The sequence below is a fragment of the Raphanus sativus genome, chromosome 4 (assembly GCF_000801105.2).
Source record: "Raphanus sativus cultivar WK10039 chromosome 4, ASM80110v3, whole genome shotgun sequence".
NCBI lineage: Eukaryota > Viridiplantae > Streptophyta > Magnoliopsida > Brassicales > Brassicaceae > Raphanus > Raphanus sativus.
In genome coordinates this window covers 50,981,984-51,008,503 of record NC_079514.1, presented here as the reverse complement: position 1 = coordinate 51,008,503, position 26,520 = coordinate 50,981,984, and the positions used below count along the sequence as shown (strand labels likewise).

Below are 26,520 nucleotides of genomic sequence, written 5' to 3'. Positions count from 1 at the left end.
ATTTATAGAAAACATACAATCTTACAAATCATGTTTAAATAATTACAGAATACTTTACATATTATTAGGCTAAATACTTAATTTCTACCAATTAATTATAAAATATTTCTTATATAGTTTTGGATAAATATAAAAACTGCATTGAAATAATAATGGGGAAATTACTAAAAAATGACTCAAAGTTTGATTTTGAATACAAAAGTGTACCCAAAATTCAAACAAATGCAAAAGTTAACCTAAAAGACTAGTGAAATTATAACAACCTCCTTATGACCAAACAAAAAACTTGTATTGAGTTTTACCATTATAACTTTTTGTAAGTCTTTTCATCCTGTAGATCTTTAAAATAATATAAAACTTTTATAAAGTATTTTGATTGGGGAAAAATTGAAATCATGTAATAATAAAAAAAATTTAAATGATGTAAATTTAGTTTTACTAAAATTGTATTATTTTTAACATAGATGAGTGAATGTAGATTGAGTCATGATAATCTTTGGTTTAGGGTTTGGTAACATACGTTGCAGTATTGTTGGTATTTTTAGGGTAAGATTTTGAAATCTATTTTTTTTTATTTGACTTTATGTGTTTAGTGATTATCTAATAACTTGATTTAAACATTTTCTAAGTATCTTATAAGTTTAATAAAGTGTTTTTTTGCTTAGTTATTTGATTACAGGGTCTCGAAGACTCACATAAGAAGTCTTCTCGAAATCTTCTGACATATCCCACCTAATGAATGTAGATTGAGTCATGATACTCTTTTGTTTGGGGTTTGCTAACATATGTATTGTAGTATTGTTGGTATTTTTATGGTAATATTTTGAAATCTTTTTTTTTTTAAATTTGATATATATGTGCTTAGTGTCTATCTAATAACTTGATTTAAACACTTTCTAAGTTTCTTTTAAGTTTAAGGAAGTGTTTTTTTTTTTTGCTATTTAGTTAGTTATTTGATTTTTGGGTCCAGAAGATTTTTTCGGAAGTCTTTTATATCGAAAATATTTAACCTAATTTAAATTTTTGTCTACATATATAAAAAAATTACACATTCTTTTTCTTCCTCTCAAAGGGTTGCAACAAAAATGTAATGTCTCTCACTCTAAAACTCTCCAACCTCTCTATAATCTCTTTGAACATCAAAACACCAAACTTTATATTCATTTCTCATTTTTTTCTTATGTCTTCTCACTAATTTATCTTTTTTGCAGGTTTTTCATAACATGATTTTCATTTTTCACTCTTTCAAAGGTAGATCTATAAATTTTGGATATGCATTTTTGTGTGTTCTATATGTTAGATTCTAAAAAGCTATAAATTTAACCTAATGTGACTGTTTTGTTTATTTTGTAAACATAAAATTTTCATTTTTGAAGTTATTCTCTGTTTTGAAGTCATTTGGATGTATTTGAATTTGCAGATTTTTCAGATTTGAGATAGACTTTGAAAGACTTCTCAAAAGACTCAGAAGATTTTCCAAGAAGTCTTCTAATCCATTTTATGCTAGAAGACTTCCCACGAAGTCTTCAGGAGATCTTCCGAAGTCTTCTGCCCAAAGTGGTACAAATTTTGGACATGTATTTTGTGTGTTTTATATATTAGATTCTAAAAAGTTATAGATCCAATATAATATGACTGTTTTTTTATTATTTAAGAATAAATTTTTATTTTTAAAGTCTTCTCTATTTTGAAACCATTTGAATGCTTTTGAATATGCAGATTTTTTAGATCTGAGACAGACTTTGGAAGACGTCTGAGACAACTTTTGGAAGACACTCAGAAGACTTATAATGTATTTTATGCTAGAAGACTTCTCACGAAGTATTCTACCCAAAGTGGTACAAATTTTGGATATGTAATTTGTGTGTTTTTTATATTATATTATAAAAAGTTATAGATCCAACCTAATGTGATTGTTGTGGTTATTATTTAAGAATACAAATTTATTTTTAAAGTTTTCTCTATTTTGAAGCCATTTGAATGCTTTCGAATATGCAGATTTTCAGATTTGAAATAGACTTTGGAAGACTTCTGAAACAACTCTTGGAAACTCTTGGAAGAATCTCGGAAGACTTCTTGGAAGTCTTCTAATGTATTTATGCTAGAAGACTTCCCATGAAGTATTTGGGAAGTCTTCGAAGTCTTCTGCCCAAAGTGATACAAATGAATGATGTCAAGTGGAGTCCAAACTTATCTATGTTGAGGAATAATATCTAGCTTAATGTATAATAATTTTGTTTATGGTCTATTTTATGATATGTATGTGTACTATTTTAGTTGTGAAATCTTTTGTAAACTTTAAGATATGTTAATCAAAATAATTTGGTAAATATGTTCATGTTTTGCCAAAAATACTTGACAATATTAAAGTTATTGATACAATATACCAAGAATATTTTTAACCATTCTATCCACTCATAACAAAACACAATAACACAAAGATTCAGTCAAATTTACTAAAACTAAGAGAGAAGACTTTTCAAAAAAAAATTTAGTCAAATTCACAAAAGATCGAAATTGAATTTGAAGTGAAAGTTGAAATTTAAATCTCACAAAAGTTAAAAATTATATCTTATGATCTAAAAGACAAATTAAACACATGCCTTGATATTCTTGAAGTTACTTAACACTTTTGAAAGTTAAAAAAACATACTTTGAAGTTACTTAACACTCTTAAAAATATAAAAGACTTTTAGAAGTCTTCTCGGATTAGCTAGAAACACTAGTAAACATGAATATTTGAAATCTCATAATTATCACCAAATAAGTGATGAATTTCATCCAATAGCTCAAACATTTACTAATATACATGAAATAACAAGAAAATATTAAAAGTTTATTTTAAATTTGGAGAAAATTGAAGCCTAATAAAGATTGGCATAGAAGACTTAAGAAATCTTCTGTTTAGGTCATTTTTGCAATTGTAAATTTACGAAGGAAGACTTCTTAAGAAGTCTACTCTACAGAAGTCTTCTCGGAAAAACACGTTAGTTTTGCAAATGACCGAAATTTTTCAGAAATTTGACTTTCTTTCCTGGAAGTCTTCTCGGGAAAGACTTCTATAGAAGTCTTCTAAAAAGATTCTCGAAGTCTTCCTTGCAATTGATTATATTTGATTTTTCTAGAGAAGACTTCTCTAGATGTCTTCCGTTGGAAGACTTCTAAAGAATTCTTCTTTCATAACCGAAGGTTTGACCAAAACCTAGAATAAAATTTGAGATAATATTTTACTATTATTTTTCAATTGAAAAAGTAACCCTGAAGCTGACAAAAAAAAAAGTAACCCGAAATCTTCTATAAAAAGTCAAATTTCTGACAAACTTCGGTCAATTGCAAAACTAACATGTTTATCAGAGAAGACTTCTCGAGAAGCCTTCTCCGGGATTTTCGGTTTTTTTTTGTTAACAAAGGAAAGTTATAAGTCTTCTCGATTGAGAACACATCTAGAAAAGTCTTTTGAAAGTCTTCCTCAAGTCATCTGAAAGCCTTCGCAAACAGATCTGAATAAAAAACGATTTCATACTTTGAATCTGTGAGATGACTTCCTTAACTTCTCAAAACACCAAGAACTTTACTACAAAAGCTACCAACTTGTTAATGACCAAGAATCATGAGATTCGATATCTCTATGAACCTTATAAAGTTTGGAATCAAAATCTTGGCTTTTTGGATGAATTTAAAGAGAAACTGAAAGAGATGTGATTTATGTGCATAAGTAATGAGATTTGAAGAGTAAAAATCAAAAAATTTCTACATTAAGAGTTTTAAATTGGTTGTTTATGGTGATAGATGTGTTGATGACAATGACAATATTGTAAATATTTGGTGAAGATGATGATAATAATGTAAAAGATTCATTTTCGAAAAAAGAAAAAAAAATGTAATATCATTTTCTTGAATAACTCAAACTTTTAAGTGAATGTGAAAAAGGAAAATTTCAAAAAAAAACATGAATTATTTTTGTGTTTGACTTGAAATTTTTGGTTATATTTGAAAAAAGCCCAATAATAATAATAAAGTATTTCTCAGTTAATTATATTCTAATAGAATTTTCATACAACTATGATATATTTCTAAAATAATTACAGAATATTTTTAAAATTATGGAATACTTTTAAAATAGTTAAGTAATATTGCTCACAATAATGGAATATTTATATTTATAAATATTTTCTTACTTTTCACAAAAAATTTTGCTGATCGAACAACTTATAGCTATATAATAGACCCAAAGTTAAAGCAAAAAAAAAAACTATATAATAGACACCAAATATATTCATTACTAAAACAAAGAAAAAGCTTCCAACAAAAATATATTGTAGTGTTGTTCTTTGAACGTTTCGAGAGTAGCTAGCTATATAACTTTGTACATTCTGTTTTCGGGTTTTACGAAACAATCTCAAACACGTTTGTATTCTGTGGTTTAGTGAATTAAGGAAATAGTTAAACCTCTACTCATGTATTATACTTCGTCTCCCATGTTTTTGTACAACGACCTGCATTTCGTGATTGGCCATAGAGAGCTTGGTCTTCACCTCACGACATTAATTTTGGAGTGAACTACGATTGTTAGGGTTTTGGAGAAGTTGTGAGTGTAAAGAACAGAGTTGCACTAGAATCCCATGTTTATTAATGAACTTCAAGTGCTTTTTATAGTGGCTTACAAAGATACGTAAATTGGCTCAACTAGAAAATAGGAAACAACCACAATCACTAACCCAACTTAAGCCACTTGACTCTAACTGACATTGACTTAGTAAATAACAAAGACAGAAAGCAAATAACAACTAAAAACGCAAAGTTCAACAGCTGAAACAACTAAGATAGACTCCAACAGGGAGATGATATAATCTGTGAAACCAACGTTGAGTTGGCCTAGTGGTAAAGGGGTTACGGCTGTAATTTCCGCCACCCGGATTCAACTCACGGTGGGAGGGACTATTTACAATGCTTGGGTTCCTGGCAAAGAGGTGAAACCACTTTTTCTTACACCAAAAAAAAAAAATGATATAATCTGTGAAACTCAACACATGAAGCAAGATCTAGGTATCTATAACCTACGATCATCATGTACATGTAATGTGTGTGTATATACGTGGAAAGTTGTTTCAAGGTTGCCGTGATCTCGTTTACCTAAAATGAAGGATGGTGTAAGAGTCTCTCAATCTAAGAAATGATAGGGTTTTATCTTCTGTACGTAAGATATTAAAATGGGCACTTGTTGGTATTTTACCTGATGTATGCTTTTATCAAAATGTGTACGACTGTGGTTAAGTTTGTCTGCGTCTCTGCTAAAATGAGTTTTGGTTGATCGAAGGACAAACGGGCTACGTTGAAACTTAGTATCTGTATGAATCATTAGCAGAACCCGGAAACTTCTTATAAGAACGAAAGTAACTCCAAAATTTTGTTGGTTACTCAATCGACAATCAAGATCACATGTTCTTGATTTGTTCAGACTTCAAAACAACAGAGCTGCATAGTTTGTAGTAGAGCACAGATCAGTGGATGCAATTTCATCTAAGTGATTCATAATGCCCTATAATAGAAAATTTGTTTTTTTTCATTTTTGTTAACTAAATTTGTTCTTATTCTTCATATTATTATTATTATTATTTTATTATTTCCTAAATACAACTAAATTGTTGAATAAAATCGTAGTGCTCTAAACGACCGGTTCCTTTCTCTCCGGACAGGATTCTTGGCACTTGTTGTCTGCTTGTACAGAGGTTTCTCCGTAGATGTAGAGTTTTGTGCGACTCTACTGAGGCTATTTGTGTCGCTGCTAAATGAGTTTCGGTTGATTGACTGGATAAGTATAGAGACCGAAACATCTTCTAAAAGAGTAAAATCCAAATGTAAGAATCACTTTGCTGGTTTCAAATCAACATTCAAAGATCACAGGTTCTTTGATTTGTTCAGACTTAAGAACAACAGAGCTGCGTAGTAGTAACAGCACAGATCAGTGCTCCAAGTCATCGACGATACTAGGAAATATGAGCTCACATGAAATGAAAAGAGGAAAGGAGCTCTTCCATTCCATATCTCTATCCCTCCAGATCAATTCGATCACAAATTACTACTTCAGAGAATTCAAAGATCTCACGTGTCATACATACTCTATTCAATTAAAGTCTTAGTACGAAATGTGGAGTTGCTCAAAGTGATTGAAAACAGAGAAAAGTAGTAACGCTCATTATATATCTCGTAGGTCCATATACTAATCTGTATACATAAACAGACTCTTGTCTTATTGAACAATAATAATAAAGAATCAACAAAAGTTCAGATCTCGCTTAAAGCTTGGAGACGAGAGATTGGTAAAAAGTAGCACGAGATAGGTAAGTGACTTTCATGGTATCCTTCATCTTGAACTCAACATTCACCACCGTCAGGTTCCTCCCACTCCTCACCACTGATCCTTCCACCACCAATTCACTCTGTGCAAAAATCTCTCACACCATCAATAACCTAGAGTCTACATAAGAGAGAGAGAGAGAGAGAGAGGGCGCTCACCGAAACTGGAGCAGCAGAGAGATAAGACATACTCAATTCACCGAGGAACAGCTGTTTCTCTTCCGACACGATGGTTCTCGCGCAAGCCATTGATAATCTCTCTGCAATTGACGCCACTGCTCCTCCGTGTAACCCATTAAAGTAATTCTAAAAAAAAAAGAGACTAGATTTGGATTAAAGATGGAAACTTTAAGAGACCCATTTGATTAGAATGAAGAAAAGGGATGAGCTTTTTTTTTACGGTAAGGGCAGGCGTGACGACGACGGAGCACGTGATACGGCCACGTGAGACGGAGAGAGCTCTGATGTTGTTCTGGAACAAGACGGAGAATGAGTCGAAGGAGGCGAAATCGTCGAGGGAGGAGTCTGGGTGGGTGAAGGAGTGGAGGAAGTTTTCGAATAGGGATACGTTCTTGGGATCGATTTCTTCGGATATCTTCGTCGTCTCGGACGAGATCGGAGAAGGAGAAGAAGACATTGTTGTTTGTTTGTTTGGTTTCTTCTGTGGTTGGCTCTCTCTCTCTAACTCCCAAGTTTCGTGGAGTTTTTCCCCAATTCGATTTTAACCTAGTTTTATTTCGAATTGATTTTGTTACACAGTGTTGACTTTTTCTTTCTTACTATTTTAAAATGTTTTTCTATTTATGGAAATGTGTAAAACTAGAGTTGAAAAATTCTACTGTGAAAGTTATATACAGACCAAGCAAACCAATACTTCAGAGCCCCATGGAGGATTTTTACTCCTGGGTTTTAATTAATTTTAACTAGATTTTAAGGGGATCTTTATTTTAAATTTTTAAATGAAATTTAACTTTAATATAAGTATAGTTTAAAAGTCAATTTAGGTTATATATATACTAAATAGTGCCAGTTAATTATTAAAAATATAGATTGTAAATAATTGGATAAAACATTTATCAATTAGACATGATACTATTTTAATAGAATATATATATATATATATTTATATATAAGTGTCGTTTAAAGTTTTTACACATATTCAAAAAATTATTAAATTTATTATTTTATCCCTATTAAATGTAATTAGTGAATTAAATATAATGGCAAAAATTAGAAAATTTGTTCATTGGAAATATAAAATGATACTTATAATAATACAAAATTAAAAATTAAAATGACATTTGATATAAACTGAGAGAATATATCTTTATGTAATTATGGGATTCTAAATTTTACGAATGTCAATTCTAACATACCGGGTTTGAAAATTTGTCTGGTTTTGTTTTGGACCACTTCGCTCTTATCTTCTTAGTAACATCAACTTCTGAGTTACGTGGCTTCATTGGGTACGTTTTGTTGTTTGAGAAGAGGAATTGAATAGTTGAAACTGTTTGTATGAAACATAGAAAGAAAAAGGTTAAAAATGACAGAGGAAACACCAAGGTATGTCTCAATCATCATCCTTTAGTTCTTGATCTTACCTGTAATCTTAGTGGGGTTTTGTCTCTGTGGTTTTGTAGATATGCTGTAGTTACTGGAGCAAACAGGGGACTCGGCTACGAGATCTGCAGACAATTAACAAGCAACGGGATTAGGGTTGTTTTGACCTCTAGAGATGAGAAAAGAGGACTTGATGCGGTTGAGACACTGAGGCAAGAGACTGGAGTTTCTGATGAAAGCCTTGTTTTTCATCAGCTTGATGTCACTGATCCTGCTAGTATCAAATCTCTTGCCCAGTTTGTCAAAAACAAATTTGGAAAACTCGATATCTTGGTATGATTATGAGTTTGATCTGCTCCTAATAGACGTGTGATTAACAATTGCAGTAACGTTTAATCTTGAAAAATGAAGACTGGAATATATAGTGTAGCCGGTTTGGTTGTCTAGTCTTTATGAACTGTTCTAATGTGGTGTGGGTGATTTTTTTTATTGCTTTTATAGATCAATAATGCAGGGGTGAGTGGTGTAATCATTGATATTGATGCTATGAGAGCTGGAAAAGAGAAAGTAAGCATATCTTTATGTTCAGGTTGCAAAAAAAAAAAAAAAAATGTTAATATAATATCATTAAATCTTTGTCAAGTCTGAAACCTTCTTGTTGATTCCACATAGCAGGTAGATTTCAATTGGGAGGAAAATATTCCAGAGAATGACTATAACCTAGCTAAAGAATGCTTGAATATAAATTACTATGGACAAAAGAGAATGTGTGAGGCATTTATTCCCCTTTTGGAGTTATCTGATTCTCCTAGAATCATCAATGTATCATCCTTCATGGGTCAACTAAAGGTACGTACAAAAAATTTGAAGAAAGCTTGAGATATGTTGGTGGAGATTGGAGAAACTCCATATTAACGTTACAGTTGATTAATGTTTACTAGAATCTACTAAACGAATGGGCCAAAGGGATTCTGAGCAACGCAGAGAATCTAACAGAGGAAAGAATCGAGGAAGTGATTGATAAACTTCTCAACGAGTTCAAAGATGGCGTGGTTAAGATAAAAGACTGGAGCAAAGTTATGGCGGTTTTATATTAAGAAGCCTGTTACAAAAAAAAAAAAAGTTATGGCGGCTTACGTGGTTTCCAAGGCAGGTTTAAACGGTTACACGAGGATACTAGCCAAGAAACATCCCAAGATTCGCGTGAACTCGGTTTGTCCTGGAGTTGTTAGGACGGATATGACTTTCAATATTGGAGATTTTTCTGTGGAAGAAGGAGCATCATGTCCCGTGAGGTTGGCTTTGCTTCCATATCAAGAAACCCCTTCTGGTTGTTTCTTTAACCGCAAGCAACTTTCAGAGTTCTGAATTTCTTGTGTGATAAGTTATATATAAAGTCCAAAAAATTAATGTGATGGGAGATTATGATCAGATTTTTTTTCTACATGTTATAATAAATACTTTACAAATATAGAATTATATGATTATACATTTTCACAAAGAAAGCTTTTCTTTTCCTCCGGTTATTTTAGGACTCATGTTCTTCAGGGACTGCATCGGAAGTTTCTTCTTCTTCTTTAGGGTTTGCTTCATTTTCGTTGGGCTCAATTTTGTCTTCCTCAGGTGTGCGTCGGTGATTAGCAGCGGCTTGGAGGACATGATTGTAGTTACCTTTCTCAAGGAAAAGCTGACTGAAATGAACCTTACAGTAAAGGATACCATTGAGAGCAGCGTATGAGGAGTGTGTTAATGGACAGCCACCGGTTGCACATCTAAAGCAAGTCTTGTGGTAGGATTCTCCTTCCATTGTGATCTTCTCTAGGGGATAAACAGTTTTCTTACAAGCTGCACATTTGTCTTGAGTTCCGCTAAAGAAGGAAGATAACTTGCTTGGAGCCCTCGTCTAGATTCATAACAGAAAATAAGATTTTTAAAAAGTTGATGAACCAACAAAAATATATAAATGTTTGAACGTTTACGTGCGTACCACGTCATTCGATTTTTCGGTCTTTCCTGGTGCAAAATAATTGAGAAAAAAATAGCCAAGATTGTTAGGCTTTCCAACAAAGGTGAAATGAATAGAGAAAGACAATATTAACCTGTCTGAAAATTCTTGCTGAAGTTTCCAGATTCTTTGAAGAGCTGTTCAAAATGGGGCTTGCAATACAGAACTCCATCCATGGATGAGTAGTTGCTAATCTGAGAAAGATAAGAAATATTCTCTTTTGTTTCCACATAAACATATGAACAATAGTAGAAAAGATAGATATATACCACGAGAGTGCCATTGCAATGGCTGCACCTGAAGCATGACTTGTGGTAAGGCATTCCTTCCAACGTCATCAAATCCATAAGGTATACAGTCTTGTCACATGCCTTGCATTTGTCTAGTGTCCCTGTAAACGCCATTGTTCTCTCTCTTTTCTTTTACCCTTCTTCCTTTTGCTTTTAGATCACAAAAGAGTCACGAAAAGAAATCAATGTCTTTTGCTTTCTGCCTTTATTCAAATTCTAGAATTGAGATGTTTGGTTCTGATGGTTGAGATTTGAATGCGGAGAACCCTTTAAATATTATTTTTATCATATCTGTATTTCTGTAATCTAATTCCGGCTAATTCATTTTCAAGAGTACATCAAAAAGACACCCGGTTTGGTGCAAAGCTTATAAATAGGTAGCTTGCCGTTTTTTTGAGAAGTTATTATATAAGATCTTTTTTAACAATGGGTACTATGAAAAATTATCATACAATGATTTGCTATTTTATTCCCTAATCTTGTTTTCTTTAGTGTTATCCACTTTTAGTATTCAAGATTTTTTTTTTGGTTTGCTTGGCTTTTAAATATAACTCATTTGATGTACAGATTCATGTGGATCTCTCGTTATTTGATGAATGAATGAATGAGATATGTCACATTTAATTATTTCATGAAAGTAAACATATATGAAACATATGTAGCAGAGAAAGAAGCATATACTTATAATATCTGAGATATGAAATCATAATTTATTATTAAAAGAAATTGATACTATTAAACTTCTGCTTTGACTTGTAGCTGACCACATGTATTGAGATATTGAATGGACCACACCAACTTGTCTGCAAGGTCATGACTGAACAGTATATCTTCTCTTTCTTTGACTCTATGATCCCTAGATGCATGACATGTCGACCACCTATGGGCTTATTATTTTACTCTGTAAATTCTTATAAGCGAACTAATACTAGTAAAGATTCGAGTTAAAACTTGGAAAAAAACTACAAAAGAAAAGTTATGTATAAATGAATTTCCTTCGGCTCTAGTAGTCTACAAGTCCTTGTCGTATCCATTACTTCGACTTCTGCTTCGTTCTTTATTAACTTCTTCAATTTCTAAGATAGATGCCAATAAATGTTCCTCTCTGATCTTTGTTTCCCGGCTAAAAGGAAGTTGTCACGTGTTACTAAGAGGACTAGTAATAGTAAAGATTTGAGTAAAAAACTCAGCACATAAAACTTCGAGAAAAAATAACTCACAAACTACAAATAGAAAAGTATGTATAAATGACCACTGTTCATTTATAACTCTATTATCATGAACGTCTTTACGTTATAGTTTTGATTAAAACGTGTTCGTTGATAAGCCCAGTCCTCATTTCTTTGCCTTAGCTGTTTTCGACAACCCTAATGACGCTAATATCAATCACATTCACACACCTTCAATATCGTATCATAAGCCCATTTCACAACACACAGAGCGTTTCCCATTGCGATCAATCAAAATCTCAATGATCAAAGATATGCAATCATGATTTCTTGTTCTTAAACGATCTGTTGTTGCTGTCACTAGCATTAAATACAATATATCATAAATGTTGTACAAACTTTGCGTGTAATAAATGGCCAGGGCCGGCTCCAAGCTCGCTGATCGTCTCGTTTCACTCTATTCCAATCGTATTTATTTCATTTTTCTTATTCCTATTTTTAATTTTTTTTAATATCTATATATATATATATACAGAATCATCGTTCATAATTCATGTTTACGACATTAAAACCAGACCAGACCAAAGACATTAATAGTTTTACCCCTTTCAAAAAAAATTCTCTTTGATCATTTTCACTTTGAGGTTTGTTTGACTCTTGTATATGTTCGATCTATGTTTTTCTATTTCCTTAAGCTTAAGAACTTAAAAATGTTTGTCCATTTGGCTAGCGAGGTGATCAAAATGGGAAGAACGCCTTGCTGTGACAAGAAAGGTTTGAAGAAAGGTCCATGGACTCCTGAAGAAGATGAGATTCTCGTTGAATATATCAAGCAAAACAGTCACGCAAGCTGGAGAACACTTCCAAAGAAAGCTGGTGCAAATCATATTCCTTCCTCTTTTGGACTTTGGTTTTGATTAATTCTTGATAGTTCTCATCTTTATTAGTTTCTTCCGGATCTTGAAAAGGTTTACTTCGCTGTGGAAAGAGTTGTAGACTGAGATGGACCAACTATCTAAGACCAGACATAAAGCGAGGTCCGTTCACTCCAGAGGAGGAGAAACTCGTTGTCCAGCTTCACGCCATTCTCGGCAACAGGTTGCTTCTACACTCTCCATATTCCCTTAAGAAACTCTTTGTTTCGTTGTTTGAAATGCTCTGTTTTTTTTTTCTTGTCAGGTGGGCTGCTATAGCAGCACAGCTTCCAGGGAGAACAGACAACGAGATCAAGAATTTATGGAATACTCACTTAAAGAAACGTCTTCTAAGTATGGGTCTTCATCCCAAAACCCATGAGCCTTTACCTTCATATGGGTTAGCGAAACAAGCCCCAGCTTCACCAACAACTCGCCACATGGCTCAATGGGAAAGTGCTAGGGTTGAAGCTGAGGCAAGGCTTTCTAGAGAGTCAACGCTTGTTAAATCTGATTGTGATCACTTCTTACGCATTTGGAACTCTGAGATTGGTGAATCTTTCAGAAACATTGCTCCATCTGATCAGTCAACTACTAGTCAAAGCCTTAGCTCTAGGACAACATCTTCTTCATCTACACTTGTAGAGAAAGAGATTGTTGTGAGGACTCATGGATCTGATTCTTCTCCTTGTTGGAATAATCTTGAAGATGTTTCATCAGACTCTGCTTTTCAACTTCTGCTTGATTTCCCTATAAGTGATGATGATATGAGCTTCTTGGAAGAGAACATTAGTTTGTTTTAGAACTTGAATAGTGTCCATGTTGATTCTTCTTACTAGTTAGCAAGCATTCCTCTCTTTATGTTTTGATGATGCTACTAAGAGAAACAACAATGAACATATTTTCCATTCTCATGTTTTTTACACACAGTCAATATACAAAACAAGTTTTTTTCTTTATATACAAAAACAAGATTATAAGCCATTGAAGAGGGAAAGAGGAGAGATTGTTTGCACTTTACAGTTGAAACTCTTTTAAAATGATCAGAAACATCCACAAGTTGCCTTTGGGACAATTCCAGTGGCTCTGTACTCTTAGTAGCAGTTTCTTCAGCTTTAAGAATGCATGGACAACTCGTTGGTTCTGTCTCCGAACCTCATATCTGCTTGTAATTTTGCAGCAGCCTTATAATCCAAGTTCGTTAGTCTGGTTTAGTTTGGTATTTTTATATTCCTTTTTTATTGGTCGTTATACATCTGACAACCGTGGCAAAAGAGCGCGATATAGGTGATGATTGGTTCGACCGTAGTTTTAAAAATTTAGCTGTACAAACTTAGCTGTAAGTAAATTAGTTATAGCTGTAAAGTTGAAACTGTAGATTTTTTTGTAGAAATTTTTGCTGTAGTTAAATTTGTTGTAGCTGTAAATTATAGACTGTAGATATTTTAAAATAAAATATGTGAAATATGTAATATATATATATATATATAAAATAATTAATTTTTATCAATTAAAGAATTTACACTAATATTTTATTATAAATTATCAAAGTTTACTGTTATTTAAAATGTGATATGTAAATAATAAAAATGTTATTTAAATATTTCAATAATTTTAGAAACACCCAAAATTAAATTAAATATTTAAAGATGTTTTAATTATGATTATCTAAATTATTTGATATTATAGACAATTTTTTATTTTACAGATTCTACCGCCAATAAAAGAAAGCTTTAGGTTTTATATCTAAAGTACTTAAGAAAAATTATACGTTAGATAATTTTAAAATTTTCATTCTGCTTATTATCATAATAAATATTTAAAGATGTTTTAATTATGATTATCTAATTTATTTGATATTATAGATAGTTTTTTATTTTACAGATTCTACAGCCTATAAAAGAAAGCTTTAGGTTTTATACTTAAAATACAATAAAAAAATTTACTTTAGTTTTTTCTGTAGTTTTAAAAATAAAGCTAAAGCAAGATTGGTTAAAAATTATAGAAACTTGATGTAGGCTTTCACTATTAAAAAATAAAGCTACAACATGATTGATAAAGTTTGGTGATTTAAAAATAAATAAAGTTAAATCAAGGAGATAAAGCCCAACCAATCATCCACATAGACGTATATGTGAGTGTGTTTTTATGTTAACTAGAATTGAACCTGCACTCCGTACGGATATATTTTGTAGAGGTGGGTGTTCGGGTATCCGTTCGGGTTCGGATCGGATATTTCGGATTTTCGGGTATTTCGGTATAGGAGTATAGAACCCGTTCATGTATTTCTGTACTTCCGGTCGGGTTCGGGTATTTTTAGTCCGGGTTCGGTTATTTTGGATCGGGTTCGGATATTTAGATTTTAGAAAAAATAAAAATAGAATTTTCAATTTTTTAAGTTTCTTGTATTTAAAAATATAGATTTCACTTTACTGATTTTTCTATTTTTTATAGATTGAATGATTGATAAATTTGGAGATAACATTTCAAAAATAAAAATATTAATTTGACTTTTGTTTTTAAACTTTGGATGTAACTTTTGTTAATACATGAAACAAAAAGTTTCACATGTATTTTAAATGAATAGCAAATTATTTTTTTCACAATTATATATATACTATATGATCTTAAAGTATATGTAACATTAATATAAATATTTTAAATAAAATGAGAGATGTAAACTAAAAAATAAGGGTAAGTATACATATGTTCGGTTATCTTCGGATATCCATTCGGGTTCGGGTATTACCCGTTCGGGTTCGGATATCCAATCTCTCCTAACTTAATATCTGTTCGGGTATTTTGCTACTTCGGTTCAGATTTCGGTTCGGGTTTTTCGGGTCGGGTTCGGGTGCCACTTCGGGTATCGGGTAAAGTGCCCACCCCTAATATTGTTTCACAAATAATAATAAACTATAAATATATATAGATATTAACATTTTTTTAATAAATGTACACAAATATTACTTTGAAAATTATATATATTGAAATTTATTTTTGATGAAATTTTACTAATCATATATTCAAAACTTATTTTTATTTATTTATTTAAAAATGTAACAACATACTAATAATTTAAATTTAAACATTAGTTTTTATATTAATTATCTATAAAATTTATTAATTTTTATAAAAGTTGGATTCTCAAAATATTTTATGTGACTAAATTAAATTAGATAATATTATATGTTGAATATTTTTATTTAATATATTATATATTAGTTTTGCATTTTTGTTTTAAAATTACTATTTATTTTGTATATAAGAAATTAATCAGATAATCTTAAAAGAACTGTGCTATACTATTTATTTTCACAATTAATTATCCAAAAATACACACAAATCTGGCCTAGATTAAATTGGTAAAAAAATAAATAATAATTTCAGTATAGAAATAGATTAGATTTTTACCGGAAATGTTATTGTTTAGATTATATGGTTTAATGTTAGGAAAATATCATATATGCATGTATTTAGGATATTTTGTTAAAATTTTAGTTAGTAGTCTAACATAGACTCTTTAATGGTAGATAAAACAATGACTCTATTTTAATAGAATAGATAAATGTGCGTTAAATCAAATCAATAACTGGTTACTAATAAAAATGGTATAATATGCATATATGGTTGAAAATCCTAATTACAGTATAATCTTTTTAAATTAATAATCTATAAATTGATATATACTAAAAATCTCTATAAAATAATATAATTTTATAGTTTCAAATTAAATTTTTGGTTCAATTAATTTATCAATAAATTAATAATCTTTATAAATTAATAAATAATTATAAATTTGGTGTACTCCCAACATTATTAATTTATAGAAGTCTCACTGTAATAAGTGTTGAAAACAAATTAATTCCTACCAAGTATGTTGGAAATCTATGTTTACTAAAGATATTCACACATAACATACATGCATGGTAATTAATAATTGAAAAGATGTAAACAAAGCTATTTGGGCAATAAATCATATCAGATCCCCTATATATTTTCAGTAATTATGCCCATAAATTTGTTTTCTACATATTAGTCTAAAACGCAATTGACTGGTTACATATTGTCTATTCGGCAATTCATTTTTCATAATATCAAAAAGAACAAAAAGTTTTTTCATCTTTATTTTGGGTTTTGGTCATGAGAAACTAAACAAGATCATCAGATCCAAGACCTGCAACTATGAAGATGCACAGCAAAGGATTTAAACAGAAACCACGTTCTAAAGTAGTCGTCTCTTTCTTCATCGTCCTTTCAATTCTCATCCTCAGTACTTGGATGCATATGGTACTAAAACTCTTTCTCATCTTCGAATCATTTTAATCATATATTTATAAGGCCTCCGGACATAGCCGGATGAAATATTGGTATATGCCTCCAAATTTTTAAAGATTTATCATACTCATATAACCTCTAAATAGTTGAACTTCTATTTATTAAGATTAACTTAAAAATATTTATTTACCAAAAAAAAAAAAAAAAAAACTTAAAAATATTTATGATTTTCTAAGTATCAGATCTGACCATGTATATGTATATATGTATATGTGTGAGTCATCATTTAATTGAATCTGAGTGTTCATATAGTTTGTAATAGGGAAGAGTAAAATCCAAATGACTGCGACATCAATAGTAGGAAGTACAAAGAAAACCATCAAGATCCCACTAAAGTGCAAAGACACAACACAAACATGTCCTTTAAACTATCCAAACAGATTCAAACCAGCCATCTCTTCCTCGGAAACTTGTCCTGACTACTTCAGGTGGATCCACCAAGACCTAAAGATATGGCAAGAGACAGGTATCACAAGGGAAACACTTGAGAGAGCAAAACCTTATGCTCATTTCAGGCTTGTGATAAAGTCAGGGAGATTGTATCTTCATCAGTATGATAAATGTTATCAAACGAGAGATGTGTTCACAATTTGGGGAATACTTCAGCTTTTTAAAATGTATCCTGGTCAAGTCCCTGATCTTGAGCTTCTCTTCCTCTGCCATGACCAACCCGGCATTTGGAAAAAAGACTTTAAGAAAGAAGGACCAAACTCTACATGGCCCCCTCCGCCGTTGTTTCATTACTGTAGTCACCGTGATGCATACGACATTGTCTTCCCTGATTGGAGCTTTTGGGGTTGGTACGTACATAGCAATGTTAATGGACTGTAGCCTAAGATAAACGTTTTTATTAGTTATTGCTATATATATAGGCCTGAGGTGAATGTTAAGGAGTGGACAACATTACAAGTGGCGATTAGAGAAGCCAACGAAAGGGTTAGATGGAAAGATAGAGTTCCCTACGCTCACTGGAAAGGGAACTCACACGTTTCTCTTGAAAGAAGAAACCTCAGGCATTGTAACTTCTCCGATAAGTATGATCCCATGGTTCATATCTATGAACAGGTATATGTCCATCCATTTACAGTATCCAGTTTAAGTTTGTGGAACTCTATATATATATATATAGCATCTCATGATCTTCAAACAAAATAAATATCATATGTAATAGTAATGGTGATTTCAGGATTGGGAGAAGGAGAGGGGGAATGGTTTCAAAAGTTCAAACCTAGAAGACCAGTGTACCCATAGGTACCTGATATTATATACTCATGATGTTACTTTTTCGGATTTTGTTAAATTTTTGGTTGCCTATAATTATTAACATTTTGGGGTTTCTATTGAACAATTTAGGTACAAGATTTACATAGAAGGTCGTGCATGGTCAGTGAGCAAAAAATATATATTAGCATGTGACAGTATGGCTCTACTAGTTAAACCAGAGTTCTTCGATTTCTTTGGAAGAAGTATGGTTCCATTGGAACATTACTGGCCCATTAGACCTCAAGAGACCTGTCGTGACCTCAAGTTCGCTGTTGAATGGGGTAACAACAACCCTGAGAAGGTTAGCTAATATTTCTAGATTAATGAGATTTTTTTATCACAGGTTAATATAACAATGAGCAATAATAGACTACCATTATCTTGTTAATTTTGTAATATTCTATATTAAACACATCATGATGTTCTTATAAATATAAACAGGCGCAAGATATAGGGAGACGAGGAAGTGAGTACATGATGAAAAGCCTAGACATGAAGTATGTATATGATTACATGTTGCATGTGTTGCAAGGATACGGGAAGCTGATGAAGTTGGATGTGACTGTGCCTGAAAATGCTACCGAAGTGTGTTCGGAGACGATGGCTTGTCTGATCAATGATGGTGGACTGATTAGGCAATGCATGGACGACTCCTTGGTTATGTCTCCTAGCGTCAAGGCGGCTTGTGACTTGCCGCAGCCTTACGGAGATGACGAGCTCAAAAGGTTTCTTGAGAAACAAGAAAGTGCGGAGAAAGATGTTGAGAAGTTGACCAATGACTATTGGGAGGTCCAAAACAAGATTCTTCAAAAAAGAATAAAAATATAATTTATCAGGAATAATTTAATTGATATATACTAGGGAGTCCTTAAAATTGATTTCTTTAAGGTTTTGGAATGTAAGAGGCAACTAATGTTTTATTTAACTAATGTTTGCAACTAATGTTTTTATTTAAGACCAAAACGAATGATTGGAGTCATGATTAATAAGTTAATAACAGAAAAGCGCGTTGCGTAGTCTTCAATTAAACACGGTCAACGTTTAATTAACACCAATAGTTTCCACCAGAAAAAAAAATATGCCTAGTTGCCTTGATAGACAAGTCTGCACGACCTCACAAAACCATGAAGAAGCTTTCAACATCTCTGTTCTGTCTCTCAGGAGAACCAAAAAAAAAAAACTAGATCGATTTCTCTTTGTGTAAAATTAAATGAGTAACCTAAAACTTGGTGTTGAAGTCATAAGCGCAAGGCTCGGAGATGGTGTTAATTCCTTTGTGGAGCTACGATTCGACGATCAGAAAGTCAAAACCTCGACAAAGCTCGACGATTCGAGACCTGTTTGGAACGAGAGGTTCTTCTTCAACATCTCCGACACAGATGACCTATCGAACCTGGTTCTTGAGGCTTACGTTTACAACAAAACTAGCAACGTAACGAAGTCTTGTCTTGGTAAGATTCGAATCCTTGGAACAGCTTTTGTGCCCTACTCTGAAGCTGCGGGGTTGCAATACCCTCTTGAGAAAGACAAATGGAACGCCTTCTCTTTTGGATCCACCATTAGAGGTGAGCTCGCGCTGAAGGTGTTTGTAACTGATAACCCCTCTCTCAAGGTACCGGTTCCAAACCCTAGAAAGAAGATTACTTCTAACACAAGGCGAAGATTCCACAGCATCCCTGCGTCAGAGAATACTGAACCTAGCCAACCATCGCGTCGACCACAACCGCAACCACAACTGCAACCATCGCCTCAACCGCAACCGCAACCATCGCCTCGACCACAACCGCAACCATTGCCTCGACCGCAATCGCAACCACAACCACAACCATTGTCTCGACCGCAACCGCAACCACAACGGCTTCAAATGCCGACACCGGTTATGGAAGCTGCTCCATTTCAACCGGTCAGACCGGTTCTTAGAGGAGGCCTACAAGCAAAAACAACCACCACTCATGATCTCGTCGAGCCAATGGAATATCTCTTCATCAAGATCGTGAAAGCACGTAATCTTCCGACAATGGACGCGACAGGAAGTCTAGACCCCTACGTCGAAGTCAAACTCGGAAACTTCACAGCAAGAACGACACACTTCGAGAAGAACAAGAATCCTGTTTGGAACGAAGTCTTTGCTTTCACCAAATCAGACCAACAAGCAAACTTCGTGGACGTCATCGTCATGGACAAAGACGTCATCAAAGACGACTTCGTTGGTTCGATCCGGTTCGATCTAAACGAGATACCGACACGTGTTGCAACAGATAGTTCCTTAGCTCCGGAATGGCACATAGTCAACCATGAGAAAGGAGGAGAGATTATGTTATCTGTTTGGTTCGGTACTCAAGCCGACGAAGCGTTCTCAGACGCGACGTACTCAGACGCTTTAAACGCTGTAAACAAATCGAGTGTGCGCTCTAAAGTCTACCATTCTCCAAGGCTATGGTACCTTCGGGTTAACGTCATCGAGGCACAGGACTTGGTTATCGTACCAGACCGGACTCAGTTTCCTCCAAATCCTTATGTTAAAATCAAGTTAGGTAATCAGATGGTTCGAACCAAACCGGGTCAATCGCTTAACCCGAAATGGAACGAAGAGTTCACATTTGTGGCGGCTGAACCATTTGAGGATCTTGAAATCTCAATCCAAGACCGAGAGGAAACGCTTGGAACGGTTGAGATATCGTTTGATGAAATAGAAAGACGGGCTGATGATAACCGGATAGTACCAAACCGTTGGTTTAGTCTTGCGTTAGAGAGCCAGAGGAGAGTTAGATTTGCAACTACTAGGATTCTTCTGAATGTTTGTTTAGAAGGAGGCTACCACGTTCTTGATGAGTCCACTTACAACAGCAGCGACTTCAGACCGTCGATGAAGGAGCAGTTGAACCGATATGAGCCATCAGTTGGTGTCCTTGAGTTAGGGATCTTAGGAGCTGAAGGTTTGAGTCTGAGTGAAGATGGGAAGAAAGAGACAGTTGATACTTATTGTGTGGCTAAGTACGGGACAAAATGGGTTAGGACGCGGACCGTTATGAACTGTTTAAACCCGCGGTTCAACGAGCAGTACACATGGGAGGTTTATGAGCCAGCAACTGTGATAACGATCGGCGTCTTCAATAACAATGGGACCAATGGTGGTAACAACAAAGATGGGAAGATTGGGAAAGCCAGAGTTCGAATATCTACTCTTGAATCAGGAAGACTCTACACTAACTCGTACCCGCTTCTCGTTCTTCGACCTTCAGGTGTCAAGAACATGGGTGAACTACATTTGGCGATTCGGTTTACTTGCACCTCCATGTTTCAGATGCTTCTCCATTACTGGAAACCGATTCTTCCCAAAATGCATTACGTGAGACCTTTAAAAGTAGTGCAGCAGCAAATTCTCAGGCAGCACGCGGTTAACCTAGTGGCGGCTCGGCTAAGCAGAGCCGAACCGCCACTTAGGAAAGAAGTGATAGAGTATGTAACCGATTCGAACTCTCATTTTTGGAGCATTAGGAAAAGCAGAGCTAACCTCTACAGGTTGAGATCGGTTTTCTCCGGTTTACTCGGTACCGGAGAATGGTTTCAAGATATCTGCATGTGGAAGAGACCAGTAACTTCTACAGCGGTTCATGTACTCTACTTAGCGTTTGTGTGTTTACCAGAGATGATTCTTCCGTTAATTTCTCTTTGGTTGTTCATGCTTGGTGTATGGAACTACAGATTACGCCCAAGACAACCTCAACACATGGACACAAGCCTTTCATTTGCAGACAATGTTCACCCTGAAGAGCTTACGGAGGAGTTCGATACGTTTCCATTCTCTTCCCAAGACCCAGGGACTGTTAAATTGCGGTACGAGCGGTTGAGGAGCATAGCTAGTAGAGCTCAGACGCTTGTGGGAGATATAGCTGGTCAAGGAGAGAGAGTTCAAGCTCTGTTAAGCTGGAGAGATCCAAGAGCAACGTCCATTTTCATGGTGGTATGTTTGGTTTCTTCTGTGGTTTTATATGTTGTGCCGTTTAAGGTTTTTGTTCTCCTGGCCGGATTGTACATCATGAGACATCCAAGATTCAGGAGAAAGACACCTAATGGTCTGGTTAACTTCTTTAAAAGACTTCCCGCTAAAACAGATTGTATGTTGTAGAATAATAAATGAAAACACATGAGTTCTGAAAAATCACTACAAGTCTTTTTGTTTCCTAGACATAAAACCAAAAGACAATAATACTCTCAGAGAGGTGTTAGCTTTAAAGTCTTTGTCTTCTTCTTCTTCTCCTAGGTTTCAATGGTTATGTACTACACACATGAATCATCATCATCCGCGCATTAGATCAATGTCCATATGAGCGTGATGCATATCCATCGATCTTGAACCGGTTGACCACATGCCTACAGGAGTCTGAACAAGGTTCTGAGGAACAGGAGGCGACGTTGGTGCTGCTGATGTGTTGTCGTTGTTCTCCAAAGCATCAGTCTCTTGGACATCTTCAGAAGCTTCATCTCTTTTTTTAACCTTCCCTTTCGGAACCGCCCAAAGGAAGCTTCCAACGATAACCTATTAAGGAGAGACACAACACACAAAATGTTTTAACAAAAAAAAACTGAATCTCTAAAGAAGTTTTGATGATATGGTTACCTGAACATGACTTGCTGCTATTAGAGGCCCTCCAATTCCACCACCGATGACACGACCATCAGGGCTAGCGAGTGAGACCGCTAGGTTTCCAGTTCGGTTTGAGTAGTCATTGTCATTTGCGTTCAGATAAGAAAGTGATAGAGAAACAAGCTCGAAACGACCCTAGACATCATAGAGTACACACACCAACATGAGCAGTCTTCTTATCTTCTAACAATAATAATAGTAAAAACAAACAAACCTCGTAGGTTATAGCTCCATGGGATGGTGCTGGTTGAATAAGAGTTGCAGTAGAAACTGCACCAATAGCTGATAAGACACAGATCGCTCTTGGACCTTGCTGAGAGAAAGACAGTACCTTTGATGCAATGTCCTGAATGAAACACAAACACAAGACTCATTACAAGAGACCTAAAACAATACAAAGAGACTAGAGAAGTCAGACATACTTCACCAACGGAAACTACGATTACGTGCGGCGTGAAGCTCATCCCTGACGATGAAGGCATCAAGTCACCTTACAGAACAAAAATAAAAAGCACAGCTTTTTGCATCAGGAGACAAACTTAAAGTTAGTTAGTTAACATAACTTAAGAGAAGGGCCCTGTAATAAAGATTTTTTTTCATATACTGAATCAAAATAATAACACCTGACATTAAAAAATTCGAAATCTTTAATTAATAATTAGTCATTAATAATTTCCCACCAATTCCAAAACCAAATGTGTGCTCATAAACTATAATATAAATCAACAAAGCTCATAACTTTCTACAGTATGCTAAACTACTTAGCTGAAGAATAAACAATCACTAGAATCTCAATTCACCATTCAGAGAGAGAGAGAGAGAGAGAGAGAGAGAGGGGGTTATTACCAATGGAAGCAAGTCTTTGCTTCTTGCCGGAGCCAGGAGGTCTACCACGACCACGTTTGTTAGAGTTTGGGGGGGACATGGAAGGAGACAATGCTAAAGAAACAGAACCGTCTTGTCCGTATTTCCTAGGCCGTCCTCTCTTCCTCTTCCCAGAAGTCTCACCGGAAGTAGGAGGAGGAGGAGGAGCTGAAGAATCAACCGGAGAAGACTCCGTTTGTAAAGGAGGAGGAGACACGAACGCGGCGGAGCCACCGCCGCCGCTTCCTGGGTTGTTCTGGTTAGACAAGAAAGGAGAGTTGGGATTGGAGAAATGGTGAAACCCTTGAAAGGGCTGTTGAGTCTGAGGAGGAGGAGGAGGAGGAGCAGAACCAGGCATGCCTCTTTGGATGTAATAAGAACCCATTGCTTCTCTTCGATCCATAGCCTTTCTTCTAAAAAGGTTCGAACTTTGTGGCTAAGGGAATACAAAAGAAGAAGGAAAGATCTGATTTTTTTTTCTTTTTATGAGAAAGGATAAGAACAAAATGAGAATCTAAAGGTTAAAAAGATGTAAACTTGAAGGGTAAGTAACATGCAACCTAAAAAAATTATCTCTCAACACAAACTTTCATTTGACCTAATTGGGTTTATGTAGCTTTTAGTATCAAGAAAAGAAAAAGAAAGAAAAAAAAAAGCTTAATTTTCATCTACTTTCCTCTCTTTCATTCTCTCAGCAACATAGGCAAGAAAATGAGATATGAAGCTTTCTTCTCCATCAACAATGGTGAAGAAAAGGGTTCTCTCTTCTCTCTCTAGGTCTTCTTTTTGTAAGAAATGTGATGTTGCTTTATTTTTTTTTTGCTTTAGTGGGGGGTGACAGAGGGAAACAGAAGAAAACAAAAAACTATCAATCAGATCCCTTCCCTTGCTGCTAAGTTGAAAGCATTTACTGTACATAACACACACAACAATGAGATTATTTTCTTTGGAAATTCAAATTCGAAATTTCAAAGATTTTGATGTCAGACTTTGACTGTAAGCTCTCTCTCTCTCTCTAGTAGACTTCTTTCTAGCATCTAGCTGTTCTAGCAATTCCTACATAGGCGTGTATGTGTGTGGCTCATTTCGAAGCTATTGATAGAGGGCGCGTGTGTCAAACTAAGCATGAGAGACTGAAGCTCACGCTCGAGAAAGGGAGAGTGAAAGAAAGTAGAGTGATAGTAGTCAATTCTTGTTCCTCCTCTCTGGCTTCCACTTCGTAGCTATTGATGAATGATGATGAAAACCCTGCCAAAGCTTTCAAATTTATCAAGCTAGGCCTCTGTGTTCGAGTAGTTCGATTTTTGGGTAATTCGGTTCAGTTAAAATTTCGCCAAATTGAACCGTAAAGAGGTTGGGTTCAGTTAAAAAAGTTGGCTTTGGTTCTTGGGTAATTCGATTTTTTTTTTTAATTTTACTGAAACTAACCAAATTTTTTGGTTTCGATTATATTGTTGGTTAAAAATTTGAGTAAATGCGGTTAAGTCGGATAATTTCAATTAATTTTAGGTTAGTTTGGTTAATTATGTTCAATTTTTTTTGATAATTTCAGTTAGTTCCGTTCATAATTTTATTTAATTCGGTTAGTTTGGTTCAGAATTTGGTTAATACTTAAAAAACGATTGCTGAACCGAAAACCGAATTTTTTAATAAACCTACTGAATCGAACCAGACTTCTCAACAGACTAACTGAATCCTAGCCCTATATCAAACCATTGGATTTGAACTATATAGTTTACCACAAATTCTTATGACTATTAGGAGTGAGCACAGAGCGGATATCCAAAATTTTAAAAATAATTGATTTTCTTTTTTAATCTGATCTGATTCGTAATCTTCCGGATATTCGGTATTTATGGATATCCGGAAAAATCAGTATATTTTACCGGATATTCGATTCGATCCGTTGACCGGTAAAACAATTAAAATTTTATTTTTTTGAAAAATATTTAAAGAAAGGGAATTTTAATACAAAATAATAATATTTATCACAAATTATTAAAAACTTCATACTTTTAAAAAATTTAATGACCAAATAATTAATTTAATGGATAAAATAACTAAAATATATAGAGAGATATAAATTATATATAGTTTATATATAATATATATGCATATGTACATTACGGATCAGATCATAACGAATAACGGAGATACACAGGATATTTTGCCCACTCCTAATTATAACTAAACATTCATTTAAGAGACTATTAGCTTGGATTTGAACTATATAGTTTACCACAAATTCTTATGACTATTAGGAGTGAGCACAGAGCGGATATCCAAAATTTTAAAAATAATTGATTTTCTTTTTAATCTGATCTGATTCGTAATCTTCCGGATATTCGGTATTTATGGATATCCCGAAAAATCAGTATATTTTACCGGATACTCGATTCGATCCGTTGACCGGTAAAAACAATTAAATTTTATTTTTTTTGAAAAATATTTAAAGAAAGGGAATTTTAATACAAAATAATAATATTTTATCACAAATTATTTCAAAACTTCATACTTTAAAAAAATTTAATGACCAAATAATTAATTTAATAGATAAAGATAAAAATAAATGAAAAATAAAAAAATATTAGTCGCAAAAAAGATTTTTTAAAATACTTTTAATACCATCAGGGAAACACTAAACCTTAAATCATAAACCCTAAATCTTTGGATAAACTTTAAACCCTAAATAAATCTTAAATCCTTAAAATTAAAAAAAAATAATTTAACCCAATTAGTACAACACTAAACCCTATATATTCTAAATTTTTGGGTAAACCTTAAATTTTGGATAAATTATAAAATTTAGTGTTATTTATTTTTTTTGTTCAAGGTTTTAGTGTTTTGTTGATGGCGTCAAAAATATATTTCAAAAAAATATTTTTTTTTGCAATTAGAACTGTTTTTATTTTATTTTATTTTAAAAAGTAATATAACTTGACAATTTTGTTTACTTTTTGAAAAATACTAAATATGAAATAACAAAATTTTATAGGATGAACCCAAAATAGTCTTATTATTACTACAGCCTCCGAGCCTCGCATGGTCGATCCTGGAATTTTAAAGGTTATAAGCAATTTATTAAAAATTTATTAAATAATTTTGGTAACTTATG

At 33.7% G+C, this 26,520-nt stretch overlaps 7 protein-coding genes across 8 annotated transcripts; 4 read left to right on the top strand and 3 right to left on the bottom strand.

Annotated features, from left to right (window-relative positions):
• Positions 1-6,167: 6,167 nt before the first annotated feature.
• Positions 6,168-7,846, bottom strand: LOC108849558 (uncharacterized). The gene is made up of 4 exons (XM_018623117.2): positions 7,734-7,846; positions 6,758-7,083; positions 6,517-6,663; positions 6,168-6,440 (listed from the first exon to the last, which is right to left on the bottom strand). The coding sequence occupies exons 2-4, from the start codon at positions 6,992-6,994 to the stop codon at positions 6,297-6,299; spliced, it is 528 nt and encodes a 175-aa protein (XP_018478619.2). The 5' UTR covers positions 6,995-7,083; positions 7,734-7,846; the 3' UTR covers positions 6,168-6,296.
• LOC108849556 ((+)-neomenthol dehydrogenase-like) lies at positions 7,796-9,423 on the top strand. The gene is made up of 6 exons (XM_057006892.1): positions 7,796-7,920; positions 7,998-8,250; positions 8,419-8,484; positions 8,593-8,766; positions 8,859-8,990; positions 9,037-9,423. Exons 1-6 carry the CDS (start codon positions 7,901-7,903, stop codon positions 9,283-9,285), a joined length of 894 nt encoding a protein of 297 aa, XP_056862872.1. The 5' UTR covers positions 7,796-7,900; the 3' UTR covers positions 9,286-9,423.
• Positions 9,424-9,436: 13 nt separating this feature from the next.
• LOC108849557 (LIM domain-containing protein PLIM2c) lies at positions 9,437-10,432 on the bottom strand. The gene is made up of 4 exons (XM_018623116.2): positions 10,192-10,432; positions 10,017-10,116; positions 9,905-9,930; positions 9,437-9,820 (listed from the first exon to the last, which is right to left on the bottom strand). Exons 1-4 carry the CDS (start codon positions 10,324-10,326, stop codon positions 9,446-9,448), a joined length of 636 nt encoding a protein of 211 aa, XP_018478618.1. The 5' UTR covers positions 10,327-10,432; the 3' UTR covers positions 9,437-9,445.
• Positions 10,433-11,927: 1,495 nt separating this feature from the next.
• Positions 11,928-13,203, top strand: LOC108852440 (transcription factor MYB17). Of its 2 annotated transcripts, XM_018625949.2 has the most exons (4): positions 11,928-12,025; positions 12,112-12,257; positions 12,350-12,479; positions 12,561-13,203. In XM_018625949.2, the coding sequence occupies exons 2-4, from the start codon at positions 12,125-12,127 to the stop codon at positions 13,096-13,098; spliced, it is 801 nt and encodes a 266-aa protein (XP_018481451.1). In that variant the 5' UTR covers positions 11,928-12,025; positions 12,112-12,124; the 3' UTR covers positions 13,099-13,203. The 2 variants fall into 2 exon arrangements, with proteins under 2 accessions (XP_018481451.1, XP_018481450.2); XM_018625948.2 differs by having other exon boundaries at positions 12,350-13,203.
• A 3,171-nt stretch (positions 13,204-16,374) lies between these two features.
• Positions 16,375-18,836, top strand: LOC108852719 (uncharacterized). The gene is made up of 6 exons (XM_018626212.2): positions 16,375-16,582; positions 16,883-17,430; positions 17,503-17,695; positions 17,817-17,881; positions 17,984-18,194; positions 18,335-18,836. The coding sequence occupies exons 1-6, from the start codon at positions 16,478-16,480 to the stop codon at positions 18,719-18,721; spliced, it is 1,509 nt and encodes a 502-aa protein (XP_018481714.1). The 5' UTR covers positions 16,375-16,477; the 3' UTR covers positions 18,722-18,836.
• Positions 18,837-19,008: 172 nt separating this feature from the next.
• LOC108848769 (multiple C2 domain and transmembrane region protein 8-like) lies at positions 19,009-22,078 on the top strand. Its single transcript, XM_018622204.2, has one exon. It carries the CDS (start codon positions 19,104-19,106, stop codon positions 22,020-22,022), a length of 2,919 nt encoding a protein of 972 aa, XP_018477706.1. The 5' UTR covers positions 19,009-19,103; the 3' UTR covers positions 22,023-22,078.
• LOC108848770 (AT-hook motif nuclear-localized protein 11) lies at positions 22,001-24,441 on the bottom strand. The gene is made up of 5 exons (XM_018622206.2): positions 23,388-24,441; positions 22,964-23,031; positions 22,756-22,887; positions 22,515-22,676; positions 22,001-22,433 (listed from the first exon to the last, which is right to left on the bottom strand). Exons 1-5 carry the CDS (start codon positions 23,806-23,808, stop codon positions 22,194-22,196), a joined length of 1,023 nt encoding a protein of 340 aa, XP_018477708.2. The 5' UTR covers positions 23,809-24,441; the 3' UTR covers positions 22,001-22,193.
• Between the last annotated feature and the right edge of the window lie 2,079 nt (positions 24,442-26,520).

Excerpts from the sequence above, each read along its gene's own strand:
- LOC108849558 (XM_018623117.2), bottom strand. The coding sequence starts at position 6,994 with ATGTCTTCTTCTCCTTCTCCGATCTCGTCCGAGACGACGAAGATATCC. Across the intron at positions 6,664-6,757 it reads TCGTCACGCCTGCCCTTACC|AATTACTTTAATGGGTTACA; the intron begins GTAAAAAAAAAG and ends TTTTTTTTTTAG. Across the intron at positions 6,441-6,516 it reads TCTCTGCTGCTCCAGTTTCG|AGTGAATTGGTGGTGGAAGG; the intron begins GTGAGCGCCCTC and ends ATTTTTGCACAG.
- LOC108849556 (XM_057006892.1), top strand. The coding sequence starts at position 7,901 with ATGACAGAGGAAACACCAAG. Across the intron at positions 8,767-8,858 it reads CCTTCATGGGTCAACTAAAG|AATCTACTAAACGAATGGGC; the intron begins GTACGTACAAAA and ends AATGTTTACTAG. Across the intron at positions 8,991-9,036 it reads TTAAGATAAAAGACTGGAGC|AAAGTTATGGCGGCTTACGT; the intron begins AAAGTTATGGCG and ends ACAAAAAAAAAA.
- LOC108849557 (XM_018623116.2), bottom strand. The coding sequence starts at position 10,326 with ATGGCGTTTACAGGGACACTAGACAAATGCAAGGCATGTGACAAGACT. Across the intron at positions 10,117-10,191 it reads ATTGCAATGGCACTCTCGTG|ATTAGCAACTACTCATCCAT; the intron begins GTATATATCTAT and ends TATCTTTCTCAG. Across the intron at positions 9,931-10,016 it reads CAGCAAGAATTTTCAGACAG|GAAAGACCGAAAAATCGAAT; the intron begins GTTAATATTGTC and ends ATTTTGCACCAG.
- LOC108852440 (XM_018625948.2), top strand. The coding sequence starts at position 12,125 with ATGGGAAGAACGCCTTGCTGTGACAAGAAAGGTTTGAAGAAAGGTCCA. Across the intron at positions 12,258-12,349 it reads AACACTTCCAAAGAAAGCTG|GTTTACTTCGCTGTGGAAAG; the intron begins GTGCAAATCATA and ends GATCTTGAAAAG.
- LOC108852719 (XM_018626212.2), top strand. The coding sequence starts at position 16,478 with ATGAAGATGCACAGCAAAGGATTTAAACAGAAACCACGTTCTAAAGTA. Across the intron at positions 16,583-16,882 it reads TCAGTACTTGGATGCATATG|TTTGTAATAGGGAAGAGTAA; the intron begins GTACTAAAACTC and ends GTGTTCATATAG. Across the intron at positions 17,431-17,502 it reads GATTGGAGCTTTTGGGGTTG|GCCTGAGGTGAATGTTAAGG; the intron begins GTACGTACATAG and ends CTATATATATAG.
- LOC108848769 (XM_018622204.2), top strand. The coding sequence starts at position 19,104 with ATGAGTAACCTAAAACTTGGTGTTGAAGTCATAAGCGCAAGGCTCGGA.
- LOC108848770 (XM_018622206.2), bottom strand. The coding sequence starts at position 23,808 with ATGGATCGAAGAGAAGCAATGGGTTCTTATTACATCCAAAGAGGCATG. Across the intron at positions 23,032-23,387 it reads GCAAAGACTTGCTTCCATTG|GTGACTTGATGCCTTCATCG; the intron begins GTAATAACCCCC and ends TTGTTCTGTAAG. Across the intron at positions 22,677-22,755 it reads ATGGAGCTATAACCTACGAG|GGTCGTTTCGAGCTTGTTTC; the intron begins GTTTGTTTGTTT and ends TATGATGTCTAG.